The 21,736-nt window shown below is 37.0% G+C and overlaps 1 protein-coding gene and 1 pseudogene across 1 annotated transcript; one reads left to right on the top strand and one right to left on the bottom strand.

Moving 5' to 3' along the window:
- Positions 1–4,497: 4,497 nt before the first annotated feature.
- LOC112865177 (large ribosomal subunit protein P1 pseudogene) lies at positions 4,498–8,877 on the bottom strand (annotated as a pseudogene).
- An 8,199-nt stretch (positions 8,878–17,076) lies between these two features.
- LOC112865176 (olfactory receptor 4C12-like) lies at positions 17,077–17,988 on the top strand. Its single transcript, XM_025928213.2, has one exon. The coding sequence runs from the start codon at positions 17,077–17,079 to the stop codon at positions 17,986–17,988; it is 912 nt and encodes a 303-aa protein (XP_025783998.2).
- Positions 17,989–21,736: the final 3,748 nt, after the last annotated feature.

The following is a 21,736-nucleotide window of genomic DNA, read 5'->3' as shown; positions in this document are numbered from 1 at the left end:
CACATTTGTTGGTTATCTTTCCCGCTTGATTGTTTTCTTTGCTGTGCAGAGGTTTCTTAGTTTGATGAAATCCCACTTGTCTGTTTTTGCTTTTGGTATCATACCTAACAAAAATCATTGCCTAAAATAATGTCAACAAGCTTTTCCCCTGTTTGCTTTGAAGAGTTTTATGGTTTCAGATCTTATGTTTAAGTCCTTTTGAGTTGATTTCTGTATGTGATGTGAGATAAGGGTCTAATTTCTTCCTTCTGTGCGTGGTTATCCAGAATTCCCAAAGCACTTATTGAAGAGAATCTCATTTCCGCATTTGGAACTCTTGCCAAAGTTCAGCTGAATGTATATGAGTGTGTTTATATCTGAGCTCTCTATTCTGTTCCATTGATCTGTATGTCTGTATTTTTGCCAGCACTTACTGTTTTGGGATAGTAGCTTTGCAGTATTTTTGGAAATCAGGAATTGCAATGGCTCGAATTCTATTCTTCTTGCTTGAAATGGCATTACATATTTGGATTTTTTTTGTTTTATGTGAATTTTTATGCAAAAGCTGTTTTTTCGCTTTTCTGAGAAGGCTGATATCAAAGTAGCCAGAAATTTTAGAAGGCTCTAGATTCCAGGTATTTCTGGAACTTCAGGGCTGGTCAGAATGGAATGCTGGTCCATGCACTGTGCTTTTATTTTTAGAAATGACAACATCTGGGGTACCTGGCTGGCTCAGTTGGAAGAGCATGCCATTCTCTATCTCTCTGTTTTTAAATTTTTATTTATTTATTTTGAGACAGAGAGAGAGCGCACAAGCAGAAGAGGGGCAGAGAACCAGAGGGAGAGAGAGAATCCCAAGCAGGCTCCACATTCAGCGTGGAGCTCGATCTCAGGAACTGTGAGATCATGACCTGAGCCAAAATCAAGAGTTTGTTGCTTAACTGACTGAGCTACTCAGGTGCCTCAGAGAATGGCCTTCTTGACCTCAGGGTCATGAGTTCAAGCCCCATGTTGGGCAGAGAGATTACTAAAAAATAAGTAAATGGCAACATCTGATGAGAAGATTTAAAATTTTGATGAAGTCAAATTTTTCATTTTTTTCTTATGTTTCATGCTATTGGGTCACATCTGATAAAAGTCAACCCCAATTTTTAAGTATACATTATTATTTTTAGGTTTATCTTTGACATGTAGGTTTCTGACTCATTTTGAGTTATTTTTTGTGTATAGTGTGAGGTAGTGGTTAGTGTTTATTTTTTTATATAGATATCCAATTGATACAGCTTTATGTATGTATGCATGTATGTATGTTTGCATGTATGTAAATATGTTTATTTATTTTTGAGAGAAAGAGAGACAGAGTGCAAGTGGGGGAGGGGCAGAGAGAGGGGGAGACACAGGGTCTGAAGCAGACTTCAGGCTCCAAGCTGTCAGCACAGAGCCGGACATGGGGCTCAAATTCATGAACTGTGAGATCATGACCTGAGCTGAAGTCGGATGCTTAAGAGACTGAGCCATCCAGGTGCCCCAAGCATAGTTTATTTAAAAGTCTATTCTTTATCCATGTCAATGAAAATGGGAAGATTTCATTCTTTTTGTGGCTGAGTTCTAGTAATATTCCATTCCACACACACACACACACACACACACACACACACCACATCTTCTTTATCCATTCATCAGTCGATGGACATTTGGGCTCTTGCCATAATTTGGCTATTGTTGATAATGTTGCTATAAACACCAGGGGGCATATGTCCCTTCAAATCAGTAATTTTGTATCTTTTGGGTAAATACCTAGTAATGCAGTTGCTGGATTGTAGGGTAATTCTGTTTTTAATTTTTTGAGGAACCTCCATGCTGTTTCTCCGAGTGGCCACACTAGTTTGCCTTCCCACTAATAGTGTAGCAGAGTTCTCCTTTCTCCGCATCCTTGCCAACATCTGTTTCCTATGTTGTTCATTTTAGCCATTCTAACTGGTGTGAGGTGGCATCTCATTGTAGTTTTGATTTGTATTTCCTAGAGCGTATTATGCTAAGTGAAATAAGTCAGTCAGAGAAAGACATATGCCATATGATTTCACTCATGCATGGGATTTAAGAAACAAAGCAGATGAACATGGGAAAAAAAGCAGAGAGATAGGCAAACCATAAAATAGACTCTTAACTATAGAGGACAAACTGAGGGCTGCTGGAGGAGAGGTGGGCAGGGGGATGGGCTAAATGAGTGATGGGTATTAAGGAGGCACTTGTGATGAACACTGGGTGTTATATGTAAATGACGAATCTCTACATTCAACTCATGAAACTAATATTACACTATATATCAACCAACTAGAATTTAGATAAAAACTTGAAGCAACAACAAAAATATAAAATCTTTAGGGCAGAGATAATTTCCTGTAGTTATTTGTACATTTCGTATATTTAGCTCTTATTCTTCAAAGGCTGGCATAGTGCTTAATAGATGTTTGCATTTTGAATAGAAAAAAAAACATTCTTAACCTGTTTTCAGATAAATGCCACAAGATCAAGAAATTTTCCATAAAAGTCTATTCTTTAACCATTAAATTACCTTGATATCTTTGTAAAAAATTAATACATTTAGTTTATTTCTTAACATTCTATTATGTTTCTGGACATATCTATATGCTTGTCCTAATGCCTGTAAGAACACAATGTTGATTATAAGAGTTTAAGTGTAAGCCTTGAAATTAGTTGTAGAGTAAGTTCCCCAAGTGTGTTATTTTTTTGAGAGTGATTTGCTATTCTAGGCATTGTCAAATTTCTACATTTCTGTTTAAATTTCAGAACAGGTTTATCAGTTTCTCCAATAATCCTGTTGGGTTTTGGTTGAAATTGCATTTTGCAATGACATGGATGGAGCTCAAATGTATTATGCTCAGTGAAATAAGTTAATCAGAGAAAGACAAATGCCATATGATTTCACTCATATGTAGAATTTGAGAAAAAACAGATAAGCATATGGGAAGGGGAGGAAAAAAAAGAGAAGAGAGGGAAACAAACCACAAGAGATTCTTAAAGATAGAATACAAATTATGGACTAATGGAGGTGCATGGGAGATGGGCTAGATGGGTGATGGGTACTAAGGAGGGCACTTGTGATGAGCACTGGGTGTTGTATGTAAGTGATGAATCTCTGAATTCTACTCCTGAAACCAATATTGCACTATATGTTAACTAACTAAAATCTAAATTAAAAAAAAAGAAAAAAAATTGCACTGAAAATTGAGAAATTATATGGTAAAAATATTGAGTTTTCTATTCCATCAACATGATACATCTCTCAGTTTATGTATTTAATTTTCTTAGTGGTGTTTTCTACTTTTCATGCACAGATGTTGAATATATTCTTAAAGTGTAATTCCAATATTTCATCTTTAAAAACAGTATTAGACATAATATTTTGTTTCTAATTTCAATTTCTAATTGTTTAATGCTATTGCTGAAATATAGTTGATTTTTAAAATATAGACATGTATAACTGTGACTTGGCTAAATTCACTGATTAGGTCAATTATTTATGTTATTGCCCTTAACATTTTCTCTGTGTACAAAATGATGCCATTTGCACAAAAATGTATTTTTACAATTTTGCTTCTCCCTTCCTAATCTCTGTGTCTTTTATTTCTTTTTGTTTTCCTGTTGCAATGGCTAGGACCTAGACTACAATACATAATAGTAATGGTGAGTGGATATCTCTATCTTGCCCCCAATCTTCGAGAGAGAGTATTCATCATTAATATGATGGCCATTATAGATTTTATATATAGATGCTCTTTGTCAGGTTGAAGAAATAATTTTCTATTGCATTTGCTAACATGTAAAAAATCTTAAATCTGGGTCAAAATTTTTCGTTTTTTTAATGCATCTTTTCACGTGATCAAGTGATTCTTCTCCTTTATGCTGTAGTGACTCATATTGAGTTACATTTGAATGTCAAACCAACCTTTTATTCTTAGGACAAACTCCACATAGTTATGGTACATTATTATTTTTAGAAATTACTGATGGATTTGATTTACTGGTATTTTGTTAAAAGTCTGTTGCTCAAGGGGCGCCTGGGTGGCGCAGTCGGTTAAGCGTCCGACTTCAGCCAGGTCACGATCTCGCGGTCCGTGAGTTCGAGCCCCGCGTCAGGCTCTGGGCTGATGGCTCGGAGCCTGGAGCCTGTTTCGGATTCTGTGTCTCCCTCTCTCTCTGCCCCTCCCCCGTTCATGCTCTGTCTCTCTCTGTCCCAAAAATAAAAAATAAAAAACGTTGAAAAAAAAAATTTAAAAAAAAAAAAAAAAAAAAGTCTGTTGCTCATGTTCAAAAAGGATATTTGTCCAATTTTTCTTGTAATCTCATTTGGTATTTAGGCGCAGTGCAGGGTTCATATAATGAGTTGCATAGTGTTTTCTCCTCTATGTTTTGAAAGAGTGTGTATAGGATGTTTGTTTATTTATTTATTTAGTCAGTCAGTCAGTTTCTTATTGAACGTGTTACAAAAGAGGTTTAGTTAAAAAGACCAAAGCTCATGCATCATCACACTCCTCAGATTCTTCTCTCCTTGTACTTTCTTCTCCTCAGCTGGGGCAGTGATGGCAGAGGGAGCAGAACCTCCTGCTGGTGCAGCAGGACCTGCTGGGCAGGCTCACCAGCCCCTGTGTGTTGCAGGTGAGCCTCCTGATGTTGACATTGGCCAGGGCCTTTACAAATAAGCCTGGCCAGAAAGGTTCTATATTTACACTGACTGCTTTAATGATGGCATTGATCTTATCCTCCGTAACATTCACCTCACTGGGTGCAGGATGAAGGCTGAGGAGATACAGGTGGGCTTGGGAACCAAGGTGAGGGTGTGGGCAAGTGCTGGGCAGGCCCTGCTGGGCTTGGTGCTAGTTGCTGGATGAACTTAGGGCCTCACCCCAATGTGGCCTTACCTTCTTTGGAAGGACTGAGAACCTTAGTGGCAGCTGAGGAAAAGCAGTATTATTTATTTTTAGTGAGAAGTGAAGCCATTGGGCCTGGAGTTACTTTTGAGAAGGATTTTAACCACAAATTTAATTTTTATTTTTTTTATTTTTTTTATTTTTATTTTTTTTTTAAATTTTTTTTTTTTTTCAACATTTATTTATTTTTCGGACAGAGAGAGACAGAGCATGAACGGGTGAGGGGCAGAGAGAGAGGGAGACACAGAATCGGAAACAGGCTCCAGGCTCTGAGCCATCAGCCCAGAGCCCGACGCGGGGCTCGAACTCCCGGACCGCGAGATCGTGACCTGGCTGAAGTCGGACGCTCAACCGACTGCGCCACCCAGGCGCCCCAAATTTAATTTTTAAAACTGATATAGGACTATTCTGGTTTTCTATTTCTTCTTCTGTCAGATTTTGTAATGCTTTTCCCCAAATAATTGGGGAGTATTCTTTTCCCCAAATAATTGGCTTTTAAGTTGTCAAATTTATTGGCTTTAATTTGTCATAATATTTCGTACTATCCTGTTAATGTCTGTAGAATTTGTAATGCTGTGTTATCTTTTACTCTTGATATGAGTGATTTGGCTCTTTTTTTCTTTCTTATCCTTTCTCACCCTCCCTTCTTTCTTGTCCCCCTCCTCCTTATTATTCTAGCTAAGGCTTTGTAAATTTTATTCAAGTTTTTCAAAGAACCAGCTTTTTGTTTCATTATTTCATTTTGGTTTTCATCTTCTGTTTCATTGATTTTTGTCCTTATCCTTATTATTTCCTATCTTTCATTTTATTCATTTCCTCTTATTTCTCTACCTCTGTAGGTCAAAATCTTTGATAATGGATTTTATACATTATTTCTTTTCTAATATATACCTTTTATGGTTCAAATCTTCTTCTAAGGACTTTTAGTGCTTTTAGATATTCTGATATGCAGTGCTTTAAATTTCATTTGTTTCAAAGTATTTTTTGTTTTGTGATTTCCTTTTTTAATTGAGGTAAAACTCACATAAGATGGAAGCTACCACTTTAATCATTCAAATATTTATAATACATTGTAAATTTAGTACATTTACAGTGTTGTGCAATCATGACAACTACCAGACCAGCACAACCACCCATTCCAAGGCACCATCAGACAACAGTCCGGCGGTTTTGCATTTTCTGATTTGATTTTTGGTCAATATTTACTAGATAGATAGATAGATAGATAGATAGATAGATAGATATTACATAAATAGATAGATTTTTTTTCTTTTCTTCTTATTTCTTCCCTCCTCTACTCTGGTTTTTGGTTTGTTTAAGCAAGCATTTTTAATCTATTCTTTTAACACCTCTTCTGTATCTCCTTATTCTTTAATTTCCCCCCCCCCCTCTCTCTCTGGATTAAGCCATACAGTTTCTCTGAATCTCTGCCTGGCCATTTTCCCCCCCACTCCTGTCATTTCTCTCTTTGTATGAGATAAGACTTCTTCTACCACCACCCCCCTCTTTTAAATTTTTTCTAGGGTTACTTCAATGAAAAGATAAAAGCACACCTGGTGGAAGGTCCAAACCACCACTATGAGTAGGGAGATAAAACATCAGAGTCACAACAACAGAGAGCACACAACGCACTCCAAAAACACCTCCTGAAGCATCAGGCCCTGGACAGTGTATGACTGCTTTTTAATATAGTAGTGCTCACAGGTGCAGGACACATAAAAAAGCTATTACAACACATAAATGACAAAAACTAGCAGACCTGATCACTGAAACTTGGCACTTCAGAAGGGAGTGGCAGGAAATATTCAGTGTGCTGAATAGGAAAAATATGCAGCCAAGAATCCTTTATCGAGCAAAGCTGTCATTCAGAATAGAAGGAGAGATAAAGGCTTTTCCAGACAAACAAAAACTGAAGGAGTTTATGACCACCAAACCAGCCCTGCAAGAGATCATAAGTGGAGGACTTTGTGAGTAGAATGTTGCAAAGACTACAAAGGACCAGAGACATTACTACAAGCATGAAACCTACAGATAACACAATGACACTAAATTCATATATTTCAATAACCACTCTGAATGTAAATGGACTAAATACCCCAATAAAAAGACATAAGGTATCAGAATGGATAAAAAAACCAAGATCCTTCTATATGCTGTCTATAAGAGACTCATTTTAGACCTGAGGACACCTGAAGATTGAAAGTGAGGAGATGGAGAACCATCTATCATGCTACTGCAAGTCAAAACAAAGCTGGAGTAGCCATACTTATATCAGACAAACTAGATTTTAAACTAAAGGCTGTAACAAGAGATGAAGAAGGGTATTATATCGTAATTATGGGATCTATCCTTTAAGAAGAGCCAGCAGTTGTAAATCTTTATGCCCCCAACTTGATGGAACCCAAATATATGAATCAATGAATCACAAACATAAGCAATCTTATTGATAAGAATGTGGTAATTGCAGGGGATTTTAATACTCCACTTACAAAAATGGACAGATCATCTAGGCAGAAAACCAATAAAGAAACAATAGCCTTGAATGATAGACTAGACCAGATGGATATGACAGATATAGTCAGAGCTTTTCATCGAAAAGCAGCAAAATACACATTCTTCTCGAGTGCACATGGAACATTCTCCAAGATAGATCACATACTGAATCACAAAACAGCTGTCAACAAATATAAAAGAATTGAGATAATACCATGCATATTTTCAGATCCCAATGCTATGAAACTTGAAATAAACCACAAGAAAAAATTTGGAAAGACTCCAAATACAAGGGTTAAAGAACATCCTACTAAAGAATGAATGGATCAATCAGGTAATTAAAGAAGAAATTAAAAAAATATATGGGAACAAATGAAAATGGAAACATGGCAGTCCAAAACCTTTGGGATGGAGCAGAGGCAGTCATAAGAGGAAAATACATTGCAATCCAGGCCTAGCTCAAGAAACAAGAAAAATACCAAATAAAAAACCTAACCTTACACCTAAAGGAACTATAAGCAGAGCAGCAAGGAAACCCCAAAACCAGTAGAAGAAGAGAAATAATAAAGACTAGATCAGAAATAAACAATATAGAATTCCCACAAAAAACTAAAACAAACAAACAAACAAACAAAAAACAACCATATCAATGAATCTAAGAGCTGTTTTTTTGAAAGAATAAACAAAATTGATAAACACCTAGCCAGATTTCTCAAAAATAAAAGAGAGCACCCGAACAGATACAATCATGAATGAAAGAGGAGAGATCGCAACCAACACCACAGAAATACAAAACATTACTAGAGAATACTATGAAAAACTATATGCCAACAAACTGTGCAATATGTAAGAAATGGACAAATTCCTAGACACCCACACACTACCAAACCTCAAATGGGAAGAAATGAAAAATTTGAACAGACCCATAACTGGTGAAGAAATTGAATTCGTTATCAAAAATTTCCCAACAAATAAGAGTCCTGGGCCAGATGGCTTCCCAGGGGAATTCTGCCAGACATTTAAAACAGAGTTAATACCTATTCTTTTCAAGCTGTTCCAAAAATAGAAATGGAAGGAAGGCTTCCAGACTCATTCTGTGAAGTCAGCATTACCTTGACTCCAAAACCAGACAAGACCCCACTAAGAAGGAGAATTACAGGCCAATATCCCTGATGAGCATAGATGCAAAAATTCTCAACAAGATACTAGCAAATTGAATTCAACAGTATATTAAAAGAATTGTTCACCATGATCAAGTGGGATGCATTCCTGGGCTGCAGGGCTGGTTCAGTATTTGCAAATCAATCAATGTGAGACATCACATTAATAAAAGAGAGGGTAAGAACCATATGATCCTATTCATAGATTCAGAAAAAGTATTTGACAAAATACAGGATCCTTTCTTAATAAAAACCCTCAAGAAAGTTGGGATAGAAGAAACCTACCTTGACATCGTAAAAGCCATATATGAAGGGTCCACAGCTAATATCATCCTGAATGAAGAAAAACAGAGCTTTCCTCCTAAGGTCAGGAACACGTCAGGGATGTCCACTCTCACCACTGTTGTTCAACATGGTGTTGGAAGTCCTAGCCTCAGCGATCAGACAACAAAATGAAATAAAAGACATCCAAATTGGCAAACAAGAAGTCACACTTTTTCACTTTTTGCAGATGACATGATACTCTATGTGGAAAACCCAAAAGACTCCACCAAAAAACTGCTAGAGCTGATACATTAATTCCACAAAGTCCCAGGATATAAAATCAATATCCAGGAATTGGTTGCATTTCTATACACCAATAATTAAGCAACAGAATGAGAAATCAAGAAATTAATCCCACTTAAAATTGCACCAGGAACCATGAAATACCTAGGAATAAACCTAACCAAAGAGGTGAAAGGTCTGTATGCTGAGAACTACAGAAAACTTATGAAAGGAATTGAAACATTCTATGCTCATGGATTGGAAGAAAAAATATTGTGAAAATGTCGATACTACCCAAGGCAATCTACACAATTTATGCAATCCCAATCAAAATTGCACCAGCATTCTTCTCAGTGCTAGAACAAACAATCCTAAAATTTGTATGGTACCACAAAAGACCCGAATAGCAAAGTAACGTTGATAAAAACAAACAAACAAACAAACAAACAAACAAAAAACAAAAAAACAAAGTGGGAGGCATCACAATCCTGACTTTAGCCTGTACTACAAAGCTGTAATCATCAAGTCAGTATGGTATTGGCACAAAAACAGACACATAGACCACTGGAATAGAATAGAGAACCCAGAATTGGATCCACAAATATATGGTCAACTCATCTTTGACAAAGCAGGAAAGAATAGCAAATGGAAAAAATACAGTCTGTCTAGCAAATGGTGCTTGGAGAGCTGGACAGCAATATGCAGAAGAATGAAACTGGATTACTTTCTTACACCATGAACAAAAATAAACTCAAAATGGATGAAAGACCTAAATGTTAAACAGGAAACCATCAAAACCTTAGAGGAGAAAACAGGCAACAACCTCTTTGACCTCAGTCACAGCAACTTCTTACTTGACACATCTCCATAGGCAAGGGAAATAAAAGAGAAAATGAGCTATTGGGACTTCATCGAGATAAAAAGCTTCTGCACAGCAAAGGAAACAATCAATGAAATTAAAATGCAACCAATAAAATGGGAGAAGATATTTGGTAAAAAGATATCAAAGGTTAGCATCCAAAATCTATAAAGAACTTACCAAACTCAACACCTGAAAAACAAATAATTCAGTGAAGAAACGGGAAGAATACAGGAATAGACAGTTTTCCAAAGGAGACATCCAGATGGCCACCAGACACCTGAAAAGATGCTCAACATTGCTCATCATCAGGGAAATACAAATCAAAACCACTCTGAGATACCACCTCACGCTGGTCAGAGTGGCTAAAATTAACAACTCAGGAAACAATGGATGTTGGTGCGGATGTGGAGAAATGGGAACCCTCTTGCACTGTTGTGGGAATGCAAACTGGTGCAGCCACTCTGGAAAATAGTGTGGAGGTTCCTCAAAAAATTAAAAATAGGAGTGCCTGGATGCTTCAGTTGGTTAAGCTCCAACTTTGGCTCAGGTCATGATGTAGCAGGTTTGTGAATTTGAGCCCTGCATTGGGCACTGTGCTGACAGCTCAGAGCCTGGAGCCTGCTTGGGATTGTGTGTTTCCCTCTCTGTCTGCCCCCCCCCACCAGGGCTCTGTCTCTCAAAAATGAGTAAAACGTTAAAAACAGTTTTTTAAATAAAAAAGAATAAAAATAGAATTACCCTATGACCCAGCAGTAGCATTGCTAGGAATTTATCCAAAGGATACAGGAGTGCTGATTCATAGGGACACATGGACCCCAGTGTTTATAGCAGCGCTATCAACAATAGCTATTATGGAAAGAGCCCAAATGTCCATCAACTGATGAATGGATAAAGAAGATGTGGTTTATATATATAATGGAATACTACTTGGCAATGAGAAAGAATGAAATCATGCCATTTGCAGCAATGTGGATGGAACTGGAAGTATTATGCTGAGTTAAATAAGTCAGTCAGAGAAAGACAGATATCATATCTTTTCATTCATATGTGGAATTTGAGAAGCTTAACAGAAGACCATGGGGGAAATGAAGGGGAAAAAATAGTTTCAAACAGAGAGGGAAGTCTCTTTTTAAAGAGACTCTTAAATACAGAGAACAAACAGAGGGTTGATAGGGGGGTGGAGGGGAGGGGAAAATGGGTGATGGACATTGAGGACAGAACCTATTGGGATGAGCACTGGGTGTTGTATGTAAGTGATGAATCATGGGAATCTACTCCTGAAGCCAAGAGCACACTGTATACACTGTATATTAACTAACTTGATAATAAATTATACTTACAAATAAGATAAAAACACAACAAGAAACAAGCAAAAAGAAGAAAAACTTCAGAAAATTAAATTGAAAAACACTGTTGACATTAGATAAAAAATAAAAATACTCAGGAGTAAATCTAACAGATTATGTGCAAGAGCTCTGGAAAGTTTATACTACCTGATTTTAAGACTTCATATAAAAATACAGTAACTGACATAAGATAAACATATAGTTATGTGGAACAGAATAGAGAGTCCAAAAATAAGCTAGCATGTACAGAATTAATTGATTTTCACAAAACATTGTCAAAGCAATAATGGAGAAAGGAAAGTTTTTTTCAACAAAAGGAGCTAGAATAAGTGGATATTCATATGGATAAAAATGAATCTCAGCTTGTAAGTCACATCACATAAAAATTAGTTTGAGATAAATCCTATACCTAAAGGTAAGAGTAAAAAATATAAGTCTTCTAGAAGAAACTGGAGCATATTTTTGAAGACTTGGGTTTAACAAAGATTTCATAGTTAACATCAGTTAGTTTTAACTTAAATATCAACAAACAAACATCAAATATTTAGAAGAAAATATAGTTGAATATTTTTGTGACTTTGAGGCATGCAATTATTAAAGGAAACAGAAAAATCTTTTTTTCCATAAATAAAAGCTATATGAACACCAATATTTGAATTATGAAGTGCTGTTAATGAGAAGAACTTTAGTATAAATGCAAAGACTAGAATACATTTGCAAAAGATATGTTAGGATTATTGCTTACAATACATAATGAACTTCTACAAATTGAAAATAGAGTCAATAGAAAGTGAGCCAAATTTCAACCAAAAAAAAGATGTGGTGAATAAATATGTGGAGTGATAATCAGCTTATTATCATTTTGCAATGCCAAGGAAACCCGCAATGAGATAACATTCTACAGTCATTTAATTTGCAAAAATGAAGAAATTTGGGACTAGTATGCGATGTAGAAGATATGATTCAATGGGATGTATGTTGTATTGTTGTGGGAAGTGTATATTAGTACAACTACTTTGGAAAATAATTTGGCCTTATCTAGTAATCTTGAAGATTCACATAACCTCAATTCATAGTTTCAACTCCTAGATACATACTCAGCAATGGTGGGCATGTGTACATCTGGAATTGTGTACCAGTCTTTGTGGCAGACTTTCAGTAATACTGAAAATGTGGAAATACCCATAAATCTATCAACAACATCAGCTGTGAAGCACCAGCGGGAGCACTGCCTGAGCCCAAAGAATGTACCTCAATACACAGGAGCTATAGACTTGAATACTGGAGTTCTAGAACAAGCAGTTCCAGAGAGAGAAGGTGAGCATTTTAGTTATTCTGTGATGGGAAATAATTCACGAAGAATGTCTGAGAAGGTAGATTTCTCTAGTAACTTGAAAACAGATTCTTAAAAATTTTGGTGAAAATTTCATCTCAAGTTTGAGATCTTGTATTTTTTTTTTTTAGTTAGTAGAAATATGGCTGCCATTTATTATTCATTTGTTCATTCCTTCATTATTTCTCGTGGGTCAGTTTAATTCTCAAAACAATGATATGTAGTCCTTTTTTGAAGATAAGAAAAATTGAGTCTGAGGACGGTAAATAAGTTATTTCAAGGTAGGAAAACATATTCCTGGTACTGCTTAGATTGGAGGCTGAGTCTGTGTTTATGTGATGTCTAGGTGCTTTAAGTTGTCTTTGCTCCTCTTTCTTTTAAAAAAATTTTTTTAAAGTTTATTTCTTTATTTGGAGAGAGAGAGAGGTGGGGAGGGGGGAGAGAGAGAGAGAGAGAGAGAGAGAGTGAGAGAGAGAGTTCTAAGCAGACTCCAAGCTGTCAGTGCAGAACTGATGTGGGGCTCAATCCCATGAACTGTGAGATCATGACCTGAGAGGAAATCAAGTCAGACACTTAACCAACTGAGCCACCCAGGCACCCCATCCTTTTTTAGTCAGTTATAACTGTTTTTTTTTCAGTTGCTCAATGCATTTTTACTATTCTGCTCGAGTAATTTCCACCTACTTGATCATGACAATGAAAGCATACAGTCAATTTGTCTTATACATTTGGAAAAATAATTGATTGTACAGAACCACAAATACTCTCACTGAGATCTTGTTCATTGTTCATGTTCACCCAATGATATAGTCTGGCCCAATCTTCTCTCTTATGTATCTAGTCTAGACCTTGGGTAATGTTTTTCTGGCTTCAACTTCAACATCACTTCCTTGAGAATACCTTCCCTGAGCATTCCACCTCCATCCCAGTTTAAAGCATGTTCCCATTACACAGGCATATGGCACTGTGTTCTTTTTTATAATGCTCACCACTCTCTCCCTCTCTTCATTTTTTAATAGTTGAATTCTTGCATATGAGAGCAGATACACTAGCTGGGCTGTGAAGGCAGATTTGTCTTCTGCCACTACTCACATCTGATCCTGTGTAAATTACCTATACTCATAATACCTCAGTTTCCTCATTTGTAGAATTAAAATAATAATAGTGCCCATCACAAAGGGTACCTTGTGTAATGTGTTGGATACAGGACCTGGCATATAGCATTCAATAGTTAGTTATTGTCATTATTATTATTGAACAATACTGTGCCTGGTATATTTTAGCTGTTCCACGAACATTTACTGGACAAAAAAAAAAAACAAACAAAACAAAAAAGGAAATGTAGAATCCACCTTCTGCCTGTAGCCTGATAATTATCCTATTCCTGTAGATGAATTCTAACCCTTGTCAAAAATGTCATTCTGTAGTCAGAGGGACTATAGGAGGAAGGGAGAAGCATTTAGCTGCCGTTTTGGCAAGGACTCCTAAAATTAACTACTCTTCCCTAGGGGAAATAGCGTAGAGGTTGAGTCACTACTTAAATCAAACTGGTGCCTGTCTTGTGAGAACTGAAGGAGTTGAGAAGCAGGGCATTTCTTAGCAGAGCGAACCACAAAGGCAGTGCCTCTCCCTGACTACATCTGTGGTTAGCCACGGGGAGCTGGTGAAATGATGTGAGAAAGTGGATGCGTCCCAAAGACCAAAGTATGTGTGGCTCAGCACTGAGTATAGATGCTCTGAAAAAAAGGCTCAGAAGACTAGGCTTCAAGAGATTCCTCATCTCAGAGACTTCTAGTCAACTGCTGATGTTTTGGTAATTGGATTTACTTTTCTGGCTTTAAAAATGGCTGCCATGTTCTTAGGGCCTGTAAGTCTCACACCAAGTTCTATAGAAAAAACTTAAAACAAACCCTAAAGATAGATTTATGTGAATCCCACAGAAATAGAAATGTGCTAAGCTGCTGAAAATCTCCTCTCCAAAATCCAAATTCCTCTCAAATACAAAGTGAGTGTGTCTACTATCTGAGATAGTTTGTTTTCTGAACAAGTCAGGCCATGGGGAGAAATCCCAGTCATACACTACATGGGGAGTGTTGGTATGTAAGAGAAGCACATTTTCTTCTTTTTGATTTTACTTCAAGATTTTCTTTTCTGGAAACACTGTGCTTGTTTGTTCGTTTTTTCAAACAGTAAATTTACATAAATTAACATGACCATTACTATGGTTTCTTACATCTCTGTTTGAAGAAAGCCCTTCAGTTTAAGTATTGTTGAGTCTGCAAAGGACCAGCTCTTGACAAGACTGTAGTTTACAACCCTCAGCACTGAGTTAGGCAAAAATAACTTTTTTTTCTGACCAGTTTGTATGTCAGGACTTACTGATTTGTTGGCATTTTTCTCTGATGTTGATCCTAAGGGCCATAATCAGCAGATGAGTTTGATAAAAAGTTCAGATTTCAAGTGCAGTACTTGTTGGAAATATTACAATATACTTACCAAAGTCTTTCTTAGATGACTTTGTAGTGTGTCCGCTTTTCTCCTCTTGCCTTTTTTCCTCTTTTCCTTTTTGGTTTTATATTTTCTCCTCTTTATTTCTCTTCCCTTTCTCTCTCTACTTCCCCTTTGTTGCTCTCTCTCAAATGCTTTATAATACCTAATATTAGCTATCACTGTGGGTATAAACTTGAATAGGTCCTAAGACAAGTAAGACACAACAGTGTGCAAGGTATTTATTTCAATAGTGAACAACGTTTACATAAAGTTTCCTATTTCCTGGCAAAATCCATACTTGGTTGTAGAGTCAAGTTTGAGAGGAGTACATTATTTTAAGCTTAGAATATATCTTTAGCAAATCAATTAGTGAATAGACAATAAATCCCACAAATAAAGCAAGCCAACTAAACCAATAGTTGAAAATTTGTGTTAAAGTTTCTTCTAATCACTTGCTTTAAAATTGTTCTTTTTTAAATCTGATGGCCTTTCTTTTTGACACTTATCATGGTTTTGCTTAGTCTCCTGTTTCCTCTCACTTGGTTAGCTTACATTTTCAGAATCTTTGCCCTTTAGAGACGTTCAGAGACAATTTTGAAAGTTTTCTTTAGTGATACTCCCACGAGAACAATAAAACAATATTAACAACAATAGTAAATTTGAACTGATTGTATCTTCACAACACTCCTAAATATAGGTATATTTATTCCCTGCTTTAACAGATGAAAAAACTGAAGCACAGAGAGATGAAATAAATTGATGTTATGTAGTTAATAGGGGTGCATTCCAGTTTCCAATCTAAGTCTTTGGATTTTATTTCATTTCATTTTATTTATTTTTTTATTTGAGAGAGAGGGAACATGAGTAGGGGAGAGGGGCGGAGGGAGAGGGAGAAGGAGGGAGGGAAGGAGGGAGGTAGAGAGAGAGAGAGAGAGAGGGAGAGAGGATCTTAAGTAGGCTCCATGCTCTGTGCAGAGCCTGATGTGGGGCTCGATCCCATGGCCCTGAGATGGCAGCCTGAGCTGAAATCAAGAGTTGGATGCTCAACCAGCTGAGCCACCCAGATACCCCTATGTCTGGATTTTAAACCCATTTCTCTTTGCTCTTTAATGCATTTCTACTTTGTCCTTTCTCATTTATTTCTCCCTCTCTTTCTTTTGCCTCTCTTTTTTTTTCCTTCTGCCTCTCTCAGTGAATGCTTTATGAGTGTTTACTTTTTAGCCAGCATTGGGAATACAAAAATGAGAATAAGATTACAATTGTGAAGGCACATTTTTGCCTTCAAAGACAATTTGCCTGTTGAAGAATGAGAGAAGAGTATGAGACAATGTGGCTAGTGCCGTAATGACCATTTACTAGCTTCTCTGAGATTGGGAGAAGGTAGCAATGCCATTTTTAGTCTTGAGGAAGCTGAAAAGTTTCCAGACAGGTAAAGTAGGATAAAGTATGGCTTGTGAAAGAATCTTTACGTGTCTTTGAGTCTTTTTTTGTAAACTCAATTAGAACAAATTGGATTTTCACTGGTAAACGGGTGCAGCCATTTTGGGGATAAAATACCTATATCTTTGGGTATTTTGAATGTGCCTCATGTATGGCTACATCATGGATTGGCTCTTCCAAATTAATGCATGGTATTTTTTCTTTTCTGATTTTAAAGGTTACACAATCTTGTAGAAAATTAAAACAAATCAGGAAATTATAAAGAACAAAAAATACCACCTATATTGTCACTTGTAAGAATATATAAAACGAAATCATTGACATGGTCTTGTGCTTGTTTTTGCCTTCTGTAAAACTAGAAAAAATAAGGCATTCCATGAATATTCATTAGAAGAAGGCATCATTATTGAGGATGACTTTGAGTATGAGTATGACTTTCTTTTCAGGGAAGTCACTTGTCACCTGAACTGAACTGATGAAGAAGATGAATAATGTGACAGAATTCATCCTCCTGGGCTTGACTCAAAACGTGGAACTTCAGAAATTCTCCTTTTTTGTGTTTTTAATTGTCTACTTGGTCACCTTGGCGGGCAACTTGCTCATCATGATCACCATCAGTACCAGTAGTGCCCTCGAAACCCCCATGTACTTCTTCCTGTCTTACTTGGCCCTTATAGATGGCTGTTGTTCTTCCTCCATGACCCCTAAAATGCTCGCTGACACTCTTACTGTGAGAAAAATCATCTCTTTTACGGGATGTATGACTCAAGTCTTTGCTGAACATTTTTTTGGTGCTGCTGAGATTATCCTTCTCACAGTAATGGCCTATGACCGTTATGTGGCCATCTGCAAACCCTTGCATTACACAACCATCATGAGTCACCAGGCGTGTGGCCTCCTTGTAGGAGTGGCCTGGGCTGGAGCCTTTGTCCATGCAACCATTCAGATCCTCTTCACAGTCTGGCTGCCTTTCTGTGGCCCCAATGTCATAGATCATTTCATGTGTGATTTGTACCCTTTATTGAAACTTGTCTGCATGGACACTCATACCCTTGGTCTCTTTGTTGCTGCCAATAGTGGGTTCATCTGTTTGTTAAACTTCCTTCTTTTGGTGGTTTCCTATGTGGTCATCTTGCTCTCCCTAAAGACCTATAGCTTGGAGGGGAGACGCAAAGCCCTCTCTACCTGCGTCTCTCACATCACCGTGGTCATTTTCTTCTTTGTTCCCTGCTTATTTGTATATCTGCGCCCAGTGATCACCTTTTCCATTGATAAAGCTGTGGCTGTGTTTTATACCATGATAACTCCTATGTTAAACCCTTTAATCTATACGTTGAGAAATTCAGAGGTGAAAAGTGCCATAAAGAAGCTCCGGATCAAAAGGTGACTTCAATGGAAAAATAATCACAACAGCATAAAATCATTTCATATTTTATTTTATTTTATTTTATTTATTTTTTTTTAACGTTTATTTATTTTTGAGACAGAGAGAGACAGAGCATGAACGGGGGAGGGGCAGAGAGAGGGAGACACAGAATCTGAAACAGGCTCCAGGCTCTGAGCTGTCAGCACAGAGGCTGATGCAGGGCTGGAACTCATGGACTGCGAAATCATGACCTGAGCGGAAGTTGGCCACTTAACCGACTGAGCCACCCAGGCGCCCCATAAAATCACTTCATATTTTAAATGACAAAAAGAAAATAATATAATTTCTATGGTTCAGGGCCAAGTGGACATTATATATAAAAGTATGTTGATGTTGGCACATAAGTCCTAAGAGGAAAGGCCCAGGCAGGAAATCATTTATCATTTAAAAATATCCCATTTAGGGTCGCCTGGGTGGCTCAGTCAGTTTAGCGTCCGACTTCAGCTCAGGTCATGATCTCATGGTTTGTGGGTTCAAGCCCTGCACCGGGCTCTGTTCTGACAGCTCAGAGCCTGGAGACTGCTTTGAATTCTGTGTTTCCCTCTCTCTCTTTCTGTCCTTCCTTTGCTGGTTCTCTGTCTGTCTCTCTCTCTGTCACTCAAAAATAAATAAACATCAAAAAAATATCCCATTTAGATTTATTTATTGGTCATTTGGTTGTCAAACTTTACTTACTTTCAGAATCAGCTGGAATTCTTGTTAAAATGCACATTTCCAGGATACAGCTGTAGTGATTCTAATTCAATGGGAATGTTCTTGAATTGCATTTTAAACAAATTATGTGGATGTTTCTAAGCAGGTGATTTATACATACCCTTTGAGCAACAATGCTATAGATTATGCTTGTATCATCAGCTTATTAATGGATGATCTTGTTAAAGCAATTCCTAGGAAGTAACGAAACTAAGTTCTTCGTAAGTCATGAAATACAAGCTCACTACCTTTGTAACTGCAAAACAAAAATGTAATACTCTGTGAAGATAGAAAAGCTCTCCATATTCTTTATCTTCACTTTCAATACTTTCAAATCTTTTGCTACATCTGATCTGATTCTCTCTTTTCCTCTCTTGCTTCCAAAGGGAAGGCCTACTATCTATTCTTACTGAATTATTTGGATTACAATTCATTGTTCTTGTAATACTAACTAGTCATTTACATCAAGAACATTATTTTCATGATTTTTCTATATGAAGGAGATCTTATGTATCATTTCTATATGTATATTTGGAGGTATGTTATTGTCATTAAGAAAATAGTCTCTAAGTAAGATAGTTCTGAGATCAAAACTTACTTTTGCCACATACAATGTGGACTTCAGCAAACTACAATTCTTTGAGTGAAAGGAGAGTGATAGAGATATTATCAAGGTTAATAACGAATCCTTGTAGATCTTTTATTACCAATCACTTCTCAATAGGTGTTAGTCATGAAATTTATTACTGGAGTCACTATAACAGTACAGAACCACTTAATCTATTTTTTGAGCATCAGAAAGGATAATACATTGTTTCTTTGTACCTTCTGTGAAGTATAGTACTCTGAGCTCACTGGCCTTGTAAAATTCTGGGGGGGCTGGAATGCTTCCCAACATCCTTGGCTATTACTTTCCCATACTCTTCTATTTTTCTTATTTCTGTTGGCCTCATGCTTCCTAGACCTTGGGGCCGATCCATTTATGGGTATGATTTTTTTTTTTCTGACAAGTCTGACTTGAAGAGCCACACAGTCATTGTTTTATGAGCCCAAGGTCAGTATAGCGGGCAACCAGAATATGAACAGAATTAAGTGAGATATTTAATTGAGATATTTGTTAAGAGTAGATGGTATGGTAGGGTGGTGAGGGTAGACTCCAGAGTACATTTCCTGGGCGGAGTGTGACCTGGGAAAGTTATTTTACCTTTCAACGGTATTTTTTTTTCTGTAAAAAATGGAAACAATAACACCCATTTCATAATGTTTTGGGGTCTTCTAAGTGGGATTATATATGTTAAGTGCTTATGAAAGTTCATGGCACATAGGAAACATTATAAAAGTATACTGCAAAGAAAAAAATTCACTGGTGATGATCCAATTTTTAATACAGATAGAATTTTGCTTCTCTCTCTTCCTGAACTAGCAAGGCCCTTGTTATGTCTGGGACAGGACCTCTATGGATCTTACCTTGGTTCCTGTCTCCTTCGTGAAAAAGACATCTCGTATCATCAATACTATGTCAGATAACTTTTCCCTTGAACTTTAGCTAAGAGTGTTATTGGCTTTTAAGTTATTATTCAGCAGCTGGAAGTCACTAACACTTTAGTGACAGTTTTGGGTGATGTGGGAAGATTTGGCTTATAGAGTGGAGAGAATTAGTATTGAATTCTATCTTGTTAGTTTATGTAACATTGTGTGAATTTCACAGCTCTCAGAATCTTACTTTAATCTTTGTTCACATGTACAGTGAAATGGTAACATTTTTCAAAGGGTAGTTTTAATCATTAGTTGAGATACTGTATGCCAAGTATCTAGTGGGTACTTGTCACTCAGTGGGTACTTAATAAATGTCGCTGTCTTTGATGCTCCCTCACTTCTTTGTTTGGGTCCTATTTCTGCCTGATTTAAAAAAGCCCTCTGATTTATACATATTATTGAACTCTAGGTCTTTCTATTAGGTCATGAGGCACTTTGAAAATTCTAAGAATAAAGCCCTCAAAATTAATGCAAGATGGATGAGATTAACTCTCTAAAAAAAATTCACCTTAAAAATGTGAATGTCTCCAAAGGCACAGTTAGGTTAAGGAAGACTCCCAAATTTAATAAACTTTTTATGACCAACAAAAAAATCTGTAGGACAATAATTAGTAATTGTAGTAAAAGCGATTGCTACTTATTACGATATGGCTGGTGCTACAAAGGCAAGTTACTGTTTACTCCCCTAAGATCCCTATGAAATAGATAATGTTATTCCTGCTTTCCAGGAGAACTGAAGTGTGGAAAACTGAAATAATTTACTGTAGGTCGCAGAACTAGAAAATGCCTGAGGTGGGATTTGAGCCTGTGTAGTTTGGCTTTAGAACTTGCACTCTTAAACACTGTGGCATACATCATAATAATCACACGGATCTCATAACACTTTCTAGTGGAGGGACATAGGCGATAAGTAAGTTAATGTATATATAAAAAGTTTCGTTCAAGGAGACAAGTGCTTAAAAATGAAAGGATGTGAGGTGATAGTGCCTCAGAAGGCAAGGGACCTCTAGGTTTCGCATTCAAGGAAGACCCAAAAGCAAGATTTTACAGCATTTATCTATGTCCAAGAGTGAGAGACAGTGAGCTGAAGATCATGAGTAAAACCACCAGAGAGGAATTTCTGTACACGGGAAGGAGATTTTTATCTCACACGGATGAGTGTCCTTAACAGCTCTCTTCTGACTCAGAGATCACCAAGCGACCTTAACCTTACAATTAGTTCAGCTCTAATTAAAATCAGGATGAAGTGAAATAAAATATCGGTGCTCGAGCAACCATCTTTTCCCAGAACTTGCATGTGCTCCCTGGAAGGTGTCTACTCTGGTGGACTCTGTGGTATAGCCAACAGCATGGATCTCCACTTTTTCTCCTCCTTGTTTCTTTAACGTCTACAATTTTTTTCCCATGTGAAAGCATTTGCTTAAGTTGTACAGCTCTGTACAATCGTCCAGCCCAAACACCTCTCTGTGACCCTCTCCTG

Source organism: Puma concolor, chromosome D1 (genome assembly GCF_028749965.1).
Source record: "Puma concolor isolate L17-30 chromosome D1, mPumCon1.1.hap2, whole genome shotgun sequence".
NCBI lineage: Eukaryota > Metazoa > Chordata > Mammalia > Carnivora > Felidae > Puma > Puma concolor.
Note: the sequence above shows the minus strand (reverse complement) of the source record. Positions and strands in the feature narration are given on the sequence as shown.